The sequence below is a fragment of the Rhinatrema bivittatum genome, chromosome 5 (assembly GCF_901001135.1).
Source record: "Rhinatrema bivittatum chromosome 5, aRhiBiv1.1, whole genome shotgun sequence".
In the NCBI taxonomy this organism is placed as follows: Eukaryota; Metazoa; Chordata; class Amphibia; order Gymnophiona; family Rhinatrematidae; genus Rhinatrema; species Rhinatrema bivittatum.
In genome coordinates, this window is record NC_042619.1 from 105,258,539 (window position 1) to 105,271,116 (window position 12,578).

Consider the following 12,578-nt stretch of genomic DNA (forward strand, 5'->3'; position numbering starts at 1 on the left):
TTCTCTAACCCTTGTTTCTTCCAGTTCAGTTCCATGGATATTGTTTTTGTCATAAAGAGCTACTCCTCCCCCTTTTCTGTTTTTCTCTATCCTTCCTTAAGTTATAGCCCGGTATGGCCATATCCCAGTCATGAGGTTCCGTGAACCCATGTCTCTGTAACAGCAACAACATCCAAGTCTGCCTCCACCATTAGAGCTTGCAGGTCTGGGAGTTTATTGTCCAGACTATGAGCATTTGTGCTCATAGCTTTCCATTTTATTTCGTTCTGTTTACTGCTTTTCTTTGACTTGTTTTTTGCCTTATTCAGCGACTTTCGTATCCCCTTCACCCTTTTCCTTGTTTTTGTATTTGGTTTTGTTTTTGGGTTTTTTTTGTTGTTGGGGGTGATGTTCCAATTCTCCTACCACCCCTGTCGTTTAGTTAAAATGCATAATGGCATAGGATTTGAATTTATCCATTAGTATCACTTTTCCTGCCACATACAGATGTAACCTTAACAATGCGACATCATATACGGAAACCTGTATTAATATTATTAATGAATGGAGATCTCATAAGTGTTAATGAGAACTTCTTGTTGTGTTTGAAGTCTCTCTACTGCTGATTTGCAGTGTCAATTTGTATACAGTCAAATTATTTATTCCGACTGTTATGCCCTTTAATTGTTGATCTCCACTCATTGCATTTGGTTTTTCAATTTTTTATGATTTTTCAAATTTTTTTTCTTTTGCTTAATGCTTAACATCAAGGGCACTGAACACTTATCGTTTTCTTGCGATCGTGGCTTAATGCTGCAGGAACAGCCCGACTACATACAGATGGTAAGCCATTTTTGACATAGAGTCCTTTTCTGTTCCATAAATTGCCCCAGCCTGCAATAATATCCAAACATTTTCCTTGCACCAAGTTTTGAGCCATGTATTGAATTTATGTATATGGCTTAGTCTCTCTTCCCCCTTTCCATGAATAGGTAAGAATTCTGAAAAGGCAATAGTCTTTGCCATGTGACTAATCTGCTTCGCCCGAGACTGGACGTCTCTGTACCACTTGGATTCTGTTTCTAGCAAGGTCATTGGTTCCCAGATGGATGATAATATCACTTAAGAGTCCTTGCTTTCTTCTTTGATCGCATTGAGTATTTCAATTTCTTTTGTACTGGCTGAAGGTACCAGAAAGCTTCTGAAAATCGAAATATACCACATCTACCAGTTCAACTTTATCCACATGCCTATTCACCCTTCATAAAAATGAAGCAGATTTGTGAGGCATGACTTCCCTTGAGTAAATCTTTGCTGGCTGTGTCCCATTTAATCATGTCTGTCTATTTGTTCTTTGATTTTATTCTTTATAATAGTTGCCACAATTTTTCCCGGGACTGAAGTCAGGCTCACTGGTCTGTAGTTTCCTGGATCACCTCTGGAGCCCTTCTTGATATATCAGGGTTACATTGGTCATCTTCCAGTCTTCAGGTACAATAGATAATTTTAATGATAGGTTACAAATTACTTGTAATAGATCTGAAATTTCATTTTTTAGTTCTTTCAGAACTCTGGAATGTAAGGCATCCAGTCTAGGTAATTTGCTAATCTTCAGTTTGTCAATTTGGCCCTACTGCATTTTCCCAGTTTCACCTTGATTTGGGTCAGTTCATCTGAATTGTCACCCTTGAAAACAGGTCTCTGGAACGGGTATCTCCCCAAACATCCTCCTCAGTAAATACTGAAGCAGAGAATTCATTTAGACTCTCCACAATGGCCTTATCTTCCCTAAGTACCCCTTTAACCCCTCGATATCTAACTGTCCCACCAACTCTCTCAAGGCTTCTGCTTCTGATATATATTTTTTTAAAGTTTTTATTATGAGTTTTTGCCTCTGGCCAACTTCTTTTCAAATTGTTTTTTAGCCTGTCTTATCAATGTTTTATATTTAACTTGCCAATGCTTATTCTTTTTCTTATTTTCTTCAGATGGATCCTTCTTCCAATTTTTGAAGGAAGATCTTTTGGCTAAATAGCCTCTCACCTCACCTTTTAACCATAGTGGCAATCATTTAGCCTTCCTTTCACCATTCTTAATGCATGGAATATATCTGGACTGCGCTTCTAAGTTGGTATTTTTTAACAATGTCCATGCCTGTTGCATACTCTGAACATTTGCAGCTGCACCTTTCAGGTTTTTTTTCTAAATATTTTTCTTATTAATTCAAAAGTTTCCCTTTTGAAAGTTTAGTGCTAGAGCCAATTTACTTATTGTCCCCCTTCCCATCACTAATTTAAATTTGATCATGTTATGATCACTGTTGCCAAGCAGCCCCATCACTGTTACTTCTCTCATCAAATCCAGTGTTCCACTAAGAATTACATCTAAAATAGCTCCCTCTCTTGTCAGTTTCTGAACCAGTTGCTGCATAAAGCCGTCATTTATTCCATCCAAGAGCTTTATATCTTGTTGCTATACTGCTTGAGGGAGGGCTCCGCAAGCAGCCTTGGTCACCCGGACTCCACTTTTGCTGCCTCTGCTTTTCTGTGCAGGCTCAGAGCACTGCTGAACCTCGACACTGCCAGACCCATGCTGCTGCCACATCCCATGGCACGAGACACCTCTCTGTTACCTGTGTGGTTGAATGTCACCATCTCTGCAGACCTGTGCAGCTACTTTGCAGCAGGAGAGATGCTTCTGGTCATCCATGCGGTGCTGAGATGCGCCGGCAATCCCTGGCATGGCACTTCTTCCATAGGGACGCGTGTGTGACCCTGCTCAAGTTTTAAAGGGATCGTGGCAGAAAAAGCCCCGCAGCACCTCCTGATGACGACAGTGCTTCGGGCTTCAACCTCCTTTTTATATTTACAGTTCATTTTTTATGGTTTTCCAACATACAAAATGTGAACTTAAGTGAAAAGGATCAATATTCATCTCTCTCTGCCCATCCATCTGTAGGCACAATAGCCGTACAAAAAAAAGACGCAAGTTCACTAAATTTGGCATGCAAGAAGAAATTGTGAATACTTCAGAATCTGATTCAGATTGGCATTTTCAGAGGGCTGATCCTCTAAAATAATTCACATTGCTTTCTTTGGGAATCTTGTTAGAAGCTATTTGTACTGTTATGGTTCATTTATTTATATACTGTGAATACTCCTTTTTTTTCAGTTGACTATTATTTCAAAATAATATAAACACCATGTCAACAATCAATTATTTAGTTATTTCAGAATCTTCAATTTTCAAAACGAGAACCCATTATTTATATATGTAGTTCAATAGTTTATAGACCTTCATACCATCCTGCTGTTTTTTTTAGCATCTCTGCTCTTTGCTTAAACCGCTTGTGGGATCATTATTTAGTCATAGGTCTTTCCTTCACCAGTATCAAAATTTTTCTTTTTATATGTTCAAGAGATTTTTGTTTATATAAAGTATGCTGTTTGCTTTTTCAAAGCAAAGCTATTGAAATCCTCTTATCGTTTTTGCTCTTAAAAAAGGTAAGTTCAGAATACTTTCCTTTAGGTGATAACCAGAGTACTGTTCGACATGATCACGTTTCGCGTCCAAAGCTGCCTCAGGAACTTCCCTGATATTGGGTTTATTCTCCGTTGTAATGGGATGTTCTTGGTTATATTTTAAGGTCATTCTGAAAAGACAAAACATTATCACAACCACTTTCATGGGATTCCCACTTGCCTTGCCCCGCTTCTGAGATATACTTATGAGCCGCGAGCATATACATTGCGTCATCGCAGTGTGGGAGATGCCTCCTACTGAGGTGATCGCCGCGATCTTGCTTTTAAGTGCATGCGCTTGGCATGAATTGAATGAACAGATTATTCATGATTATACACAGATGCAACTAGCTTGAATTGAGAATCACAGGGATTCACATGAACTGGGCCCATTCTATTTCTCGATTCAGCCCATGTGGGGAGACTGTGTTTAATTGAAGGATCCACTGCTGTTCATGTTGCCTTAATTGTTTTATCCTGTCACCACCGCACCAATGTTTGGAAATGTATTCTAGTACTGTCCAACTTAGATCTTCAAAGCAATGTTGGTGCTCCATAAAATGTGCCACTATTGTGTCATTTATTTATATACCACCTATGCACAAAGATCCTAGGCGGCTAACAATAAAATGGACATAATAAAATCCTTAAAATAATAAAATGGACATAACATCAAAATGAATAATATCAAATAAAATCACAAAGGAAATAGCATCTACAGCCGAAACCATGAAATGAAATTAAAATGAATAAGCTCAAATAAATTTACAAAGATAGTAGCATCTGCAGCCCAAACAGTGAGAGATATAACATAGGGCAAAACATACTGCTAGGTTTGTTTAAACAATGACATTAGAATGCTGATTAGCAATCCATTCCTAATTCCCCCATAACCCTAGCAGCACTTTGCCACAGGGCAACACAGGCAGAGATAGACAGAGAAAAATGAAGCAATGGCAAAGGCTGGCACAAAAAGGTACTTCCAAATTATATCCCTCCTTCTGCACTGCACCTCCCCACCCCACTTCCATCTATACCCCATGCCCCCAAACATACACACCCTCACATTCTCCCATTACATATATAAACACACACCATCCCACATATTCCAACCATCCTTACAGACATGGAGCCCTTCATACACAGACACACTCACCCCTTATCCTAGCACATCCTCACAACCCAACACCTACATTCACCCCACAGAGACAAATTCTCAGTTCACCCCCACACAAATATACCCAAACACACACATTCATCCCCAATACATAGCCCAACACCCCCCCCCCCACACACACACGTACTTTACCCCTCACATATACATGCACTTCTACCTGTAACAGGCACCCCATCTCCACCACTCACAGCACCCAACTTGCATACAACCCTCACGCATATTCCCTCATGACAACATCCAGTATCTAGAAATATTCATCCATACTACCAAAAATGCCCACTTCAACTCATCAAACCAAACACAATCCTAATTGCTTAACTTCCCAAACTCACCCATCTGTGCGCATACACAAACATCCTCCCCCTTTTAGATACCCCTGCTCTTTTTGAAACGTGTTGGAAAATATTCCTGAAGCCATGCTTGTTCCTTACTTGGTTTTTTTAATAAATGTTTTTGTCTTAATATTTCATCTATAAAATAATCTTATTTAATACTGACTTATGAAGTTAACTATAGTAGAATATTTATTTGATTTGTCAGATTGATTTGATCAAATGACATTAATACTCTAGAAATATAATTTGTGTTTTGAACCCCATTTGCTGGGTAAACAAATTAAATATGAAATATTAGCTAATGTAAGAGGTTAAATGTGTGTATGTATATCTTGGTAGCCTATGAAATTTAACACACACTTTTATATAGATCAGTTATGTATGATGAATTTTGTCATCTTTGCCCTAGAATTCCTGCTCAGTTAGTCTGTTCTACTCAAATATATTTTATAAATATTGGTAATACAATAATTGTCAGAGTAATAACAAAAACTAGGGATGTGAATTGGGTGATCGATTTTGGCTGGGGGGGAGGGACATCTGATCGTCATGGTTTTTGTTTTTTTTTAATCGTAAAAAATCATAAATCGGGGGAGGGCGGGAAAACCGGCACCCTAAAACCCACCCCGACCCTTTAAAATAAATCCCCCACCCTCCCGAAGCCCCCCAAAATGTTTTAAATTGCCTGGGGTCCAGTGGGGGAGTCCCGGCGCGATCTCCCATGCTCGGGCCTCGGCTGCGTTAAAAGAAATGGCGCCGGTGGCCCTTTGCCCTTACCATATGACAGGGCAAAGGTAGCGCCGGCGCCATTTTGGTTCCTGTCACCCGACATCACGAGTGCAGGAGATCGCTCCCGGACCCCCAGGGACTTTTGGCCAGCTTGGAGGGGCCTCCTGACCCCCACAAGACTTGCCAAAAGTCCAGCGGGGTCCGGCAGCGACCTCCTGCATGCGGGCCATATTGCCAATATTCAAAATGGCACCGGCGCTACTTTTGCCCTCACTATGTCGACATAAATCCCCCACCCTCCCAAAGCCCCCCAAAATGTTTTAAATTACCTGGGGTCCAGTGGAGGGGTCCCGGCGCAATCTCCTGCTCTCGGGCCACGGCAGCGTTAAAAGAAATGGCGCCGGTGGCTCTTTGCCCTTACCATATGACAGGGCAAAGGTAGCGCTGGCGCCATTTTGGTTCCTGTCACCCGACGTCACGAGTGCAGGAGATCACTCCCGGACCCCCGCTGGACTTTTGGCAAGTCTTGTGGGGGTCAGGAGGCCCCCCCAAGCTGGCCAAAAGTCCCTGGGGGTCCAGCGGGGGTCCGGGAGCGATCTCCTGCACTCGTGACGTCGGGTGATAGGAACCAAAATGGCGCCAGCGCTACCTTTGCCCTGTCATATGGTAAGGGCAAAGGGCCACCGGCGCCATTTCTTTTAACACAGCCATGGCCTGAGAGCGGTTGATCGCGCCGGGACCCCCCCACTGGACCCCAGGTAATTTAAAACATTTTGGGGGGCTTCGGGAGGGTGGAGGATTTATTTTAAAGGGTCGGGGTGGGTTTTAGGGTGCCGGTTTTCCCGCCCTCCCCCCCCCCCCCCCCCCCGATTTACGATTTTTTGACGATAAATCGGGGGAATTGTTATTGTATCGCGGCTCTAACGATTTTTGACGATTTAAAATATATCTGACGATTGTTTTAAATCGTCAAAAAAACGATTCACATCCCTAACAAAAACAAGTTTCCTTGTGTTGTGACATTTACACTGTTGTATGAAGATTTCATAATTAAAGAAAATAAGAAATTAAAGCATGTATTTGGTTTTCAAGATTATTCAGTTAGGTTTATAGAAACATTCACTCTAGTTTTTTTTTATATTTGTTTTCTATTATTTTTGAGTTATTTATATATTTTTACTGATTGAGTAAACATGGACATATTTCATATGGTTATATGGTAGATAGAAATATGAATTTTATACTTCCCTCTGTTTTCATTCATTTCCTATTGAGTAAGTTGACTTCACAGATAATATGGATTTCATCATCAGACTACAATTTTCTTTGCATTCTTACCATGATATATTAATATATTGAATAACTTTATCAAGTTGCTATGTTTCAATTCTTTGTCTTTTGTAAAAAAATGTTTTAATTGTTATAATTTTGGTTTCTTAAGACTGAATTGGAAAATATTGAAGTAACACAAGGAATGTCAGCGGAGACAGCAGTGACATTCCTCAGTCGTCTGATGGCTATGGTTGATGTATTGGTGTTTGCCAGCTCTCTGAATTTTAGTGAGATTGAAGCTGAAAAAAATATGTCTTCTGGAGGCTTAATGCGACAATGCCTTAGACTCGGTAAGTTATGATATGTATATCAGCTTAGGCTATGCATGTGAAAAAATTACAGATAAAATAACTAAGGACTGTGAATCTATGTACAGAATTTGACTTGGGTATAGTTATAGTATGATATTGCATATTTATATCCTCTGCTGCATCTTTCATAGAAGTTCCCCGAGGTCAAGCAAGATAATTCATTCACGAGCATGAATGATGTTATGCAATAGTGCAGAGACAAACGGTCTCATAAGAAAGTTCTGGGAAAGCTTTTCCAATCTTTTCTGGCCATGCATAGAATTTCTTGTGCTATGCCTCCTCACATAGCTCTCTGCTTTTGCCTGCAGTGGCATTTGGACATATTCTCTCTTATACTGGGACTTTGACAGAGAGTTTGTTTGCTCAATCAAAATTCTTTTCCTCTTTATCTTGTATTTTTTTAGATAAACATTTTGCTACTTTAAAGTCTCTGTTTTTTCTTTAGGAAAACAGGTTCCCTATACATTTGTTTTCTTATTTGTGGCCGTTTCTGCAGCTTTGGTCTGCCCTTTTCTATGGGGAAAATTTTGCTTTTTGATGTTTCATTATCTGTTTTTCTCATCATATCCAACAAAAAAGCTAATTTCTTCAATTGCTGCACCTGCCCCTCCCCAACCCCTTTGGAGAGGCCCAGCACTGGGCCTGTTTTAAAATGTGCGCAACACACACAAAGCCCAGCCAAGCACGTAAACCCCGGTTTTACACATGCAGTCCTTTGAAAATCCGGGTTGGGTTACTTCCTTTTTTTATCTAAATCCCTGATTGATTCTTGTTGTGAAAACTGTACCTCTTCTCCTCTTAAACGGGATAAGAGTCTGTAAATAAAAAAATATGCTTGAGGGAAAAATGGCACTGATAATTAACCTAATTTTCTTTTTTGTTTTTTATTATTCTTTTTTTAATAATGTTTTTTTACTGAAAAATTTTCCTAAAACTTGAAAGCATACAACAGATGCATATACAATTCAACTTTGAATCCCCTCCCAAACCCCACCCAAAGATCCCATATGCATCATCATCATCATCATTACCATATCCCATCTGCCTCAAAAGTCATTACAGGGGAGCGAAGTAAAAATGACTATAACCATACCAAATACAGAATGATGAAAAAGACAATAGGTTAGAATAAAGCAAAATATGTGATGCTATTGAACCTCACTGATTATTGATCATAGAGTATTAGCGAGTTTTTGCTCTTCACCTCTGCTGCTAGGGACTTAGTAAAAAAAAACAACAACAAATAAACAAAAAAAAAACCCTAACCATGTCTGTTGAAATAAATGTTTCTTCTTGAATGAATTGAAGTCTGCCAATTTCTGCTCTAATATAGAAACATAGAAACATAGAAATGACGGCAGAAGAAGACCAATCGGTCCATCCAGTCTGCCCAGCAAGCTTCACACTTCTTTTTTTCTCATACATATCTGTTTCTCTTGGCTCTTAGTAACCTTAGGTTCTACTTCCCTTTCACCCCCACTATTAATGTAGAGAGCAGTGATGGAGCTGCTTCCAAGTGAAATGTTAAGTTTGATTAGTTGGGTAAGCAGCAGCATAGCTCTCTGCCGTTGAAGCAGAGATATGCGTGAAGTATTAGTTTTTCTTCTCCCCTGCCGTTGAAGCAGGGAGCTATGCTGGATATGCATTGAAAGTGAAGTATGCCTTGAAAGTTACATTAACTATCATCAAATATTGAAAAGCCTAATAATTGGTAATTGAATAAGCCTAATAATTAGTAATACCTATAGCCCATGAACCCATCCCTGTTTTTTTGTTTGTTTGTTTGTTTTTCTTTTTTTAATTGGGAGATGGCAGCCCTCAATCCTTCCGTTCTGTGAAGGTGGAACACCAACCACTGGCCACTGGCATCCCGCTCCGTGAATGCCTCTGTGGCTACTAACACTGAGAGTTCCCATGTGGCCAAGTCACGATCTATGGGGTTTGTCCATTTGGCCAAAATTAACTTAAAATCCACCAGGCATCCTTTTACCATCAACATTTTATAATTGTTCTTCAATGATTCCAATAATCCTACATGACCTAATATGTAGAAGGCAGTAGTCCAGTAAGAAAGTCATTCAATAAAGCTGAAAAGTACTGCTGTAACTGCCTCCAGATACTTTGAATCACTGCACATTCCCAAAAGCAATGAAATAAGAAGACCGATGCTTGCAAGCATTTAAGACATTTATCAGTAGACACAATATTTGAATCAAATGCCTTACTTGGCCAGTATATCATTCTAATTATTATCCCAGGACAAGCAGGATGCTAGCCCTCGCATATGGGTGACGTCACTGACGAAGCCCTATTGCAGAAAACTTTCTGTCAAAGTTTCTAGAAACTCTTGACTGGCACTCTGAGCCCACTGAGCATGCCCAGCATGCCATGATATTCTCAGCCACAGGGGACTCCCTTCACTCTTCATTTTTCCGCGCTGCTTTTGGCATCATGGAGTAGGAGCCTGTGCGAGACTTCTCACACAAATTTTGACTAAAAATCAGATTGAAAAAGTCACTAATTTTTCTCCCATATCGGGGTCTCTCTCTCTCTCTCTCTCTCTCTCATTACCACCGGCCGGTGAGTAAAACATTCTCATTTGAGTAAAGAATTTTTCTTCATTTACATCTATGACTGTCGACTGTATCATGGCCATGTGATTCAAAAAATGTCCCAAATGTAATCGGTCCACACCAAAGATGAGTGCTAAGATAAAGTTATACAGTCCCAAAAATTCAAGGCAATTAGCACCAGCTATCTCAGAGGAATTGAGTGGATTTATCCACCAAATGTAATCGGACCATGTCCATGTCCATTACTGACCCACACCTCGAGTGTGTACTTTGCTTGGGCCGATCGCATGATATAACATCTTGCCCAAAATGCACTGAAATGACCTCTAAAGGTCAGAAGATGCGCCAAGAAAAGATGGAACACCTGTTCCAACTTCAGCTTTTACCTTCCCCATTGTTGTCCACGCAGTCATCTCTGGCTGGAGTTTCCAAATGACTGCTACTTAAAAAAACGTCGTCCGGAAGGTTCAGGGGATCGTTTATCACTGACCCCATCCATGGCATCGACAAAGTCAGCGTCAGAGCATCGATCAAAACATCGGCATCAACATCGCCAATCATCGATTCCGGAGTCGCTGCTATCCCCGGAGAAGTCGACAGCCAAGCGGTCTCGCATTCAGGAAACACCGAGGCGTTCACCTTCCGTCGAGGTGCCAACCATCGAACCTCCACAGGGCCCTGTGGTAGGACCAGTAACGCCCCCACTGCCACCACGTGTAGCTGCTCTGCCTGCACCAGCTATCTCAGAGGAATTGAGTGGATTTATCCGCCAAGCAGTGCTACAAGCGCTACAAAAGCAATGACCATCAACGCTGATGCCGATGCCCTTGCCGACACTATTGCCGGTGCCCGCACCGATGCCGAAACCTCTGCCGATGCCAGAACCCGTTCCAAGCCCGGGACCATCACCAAGGACACCGATTCCACTACCTGGGACTCCAGATCAACCAGAAATGGCTTTATTCCAAATGTTGATAGATAGATTTGACACCCTCGTCGGTGCTATTCCACCGAAGTCTATCCCAACTAAGCCTATCGGGGATGTTCCTAGACAGGGACCTGTCGATGATCCTCAGCCAGGAACTTCAGGACTCTTTCAGCCACTAGCTCCATCTCTTCCACTGAGATATTCTCCCACTTCTCCTTCCAGGGAAGCACCATACGACTCATGGGAAGACAAGCATACTGATTCTTCATCGGAAAGCTTCATGTCTGACCCTTCTCCTCCGGAAGGCAGGAAGAAATCTCCACCAGAGGTCTTGTCCTTCACCAATTTCATAAAGGACATGGCAGACACAATACCGTTCAACTTAGTGTCTGAGGAAGACACAAGACAGCAGACTTTAGAAGTCTTACAGTTCGTGGATCCCCCAAAAGAGGTCCTGGCCATTCCTGTCCATGAGGTACTTCTGGACTTGCAACATAGACTCTGGGAACATCCATGCTTGGTTCCACCTATTAACAAAAGAGTGGACACCACCTATCTCGTCCAACATGTTCCTGGTTACCAGAAATCACAGTTCCCGCATCAATCGGTTGTGGTTGCGTCGGCTCAAAAGAAGTCAAAAAGAGTACGACCTCACTCCTCCACTCCACCTGGAAAAGACCATAGATTCCTATTTATTTTTATTTTATTTTTATTTAGATTCTTTTTTATACCGAAGTATAGCGAGAAGCCTTCACTCCGGTGTACATTGAACAACTTCATACATGAAAACATTTAATAACAGAGAATATAAACGTAAAAACATTGGTGTTATAATTAACATCTCAGCAAAAGCAGAGTGATAAGGAACATCATTAGATATCATAACTATAGTAAGTATCATATAATTGGGTTTTCTTAAGAAAAGGTGAATATTAGTTTAAGAATAAAGAGAAGTCAGAATGGAGGTGAAGAGGTATGAAAATAGAGAATTAAAAGTGTAAGGGTTGTGGAATTAAAGCGATAAGGTTCAAGGTGATAAAGGGGAGAAAAAAGAGAGGGTGGACAGAATGGGAAGAGTTAAGTGGAAGGAAGTAGAGATAGTATGAGAGGGTAAGGGTTCTTACAAGGCGAAAAATCAAAGACTGAGGGTGGACATCAATTTTAGGCTATCCTAGACTCTTTGGGGAGAAAAGTATTCCAAGGAGCTATACTAAACTCAAGGATTGCATCCTATCAACTATATATGACGCAATACCAAAGGAATCTATGGAAGCAGATGCAGGAACTTTCCAACTCCCTACCTCAGCAATACCAGGAGGCAGCTCAGGCTATAATACACAAAGGACTTGAAGCTGGAAAGCATGAAGTCCGGGTCACCTATGACAGCTTCGAAACAGCTTCAAGGGTGGCAGCCTCAGGAATAAGTGCATGTCTTATTCCTGAGGCTTGAGGTCAGGGCATGGTTAAAAGCCTCTGACCTCAAGCCTGAGGTACAAGAGAAGCTGGTGGATCTGCCCTGTGTAAGTGACAACCTCTTTGGGTCGAAAGTACAAGATGCAGTGGCCCAACTAAAAGAACACACGGAGACATTGCACCAACTGTTGTCAGTTCCACAAGACTCTTCTTCTTCTTCAGTGTCTCGCCATCCACCAAGAAAGGACACTAGAAAACCTTTCTATAGGCAGAGATGATA

General features: G+C 41.1%; 1 protein-coding gene across 4 annotated transcripts in view; it reads left to right on the forward strand.

The window, feature by feature from the left end:
* NBEA (neurobeachin) overlaps positions 1–12,578 on the forward strand; it is a 2,460,099-nt gene that overhangs the window by 751,437 nt on the left and 1,696,084 nt on the right. For all 4 annotated transcript variants that reach the window (XM_029602688.1, XM_029602690.1, XM_029602689.1 and 1 more), the window contains one exon: positions 7,183–7,363. In XM_029602688.1, coding sequence (XP_029458548.1) covers positions 7,183–7,363 — 181 coding nt within the window. The remainder of the gene's footprint in view (positions 1–7,182; positions 7,364–12,578) is intronic.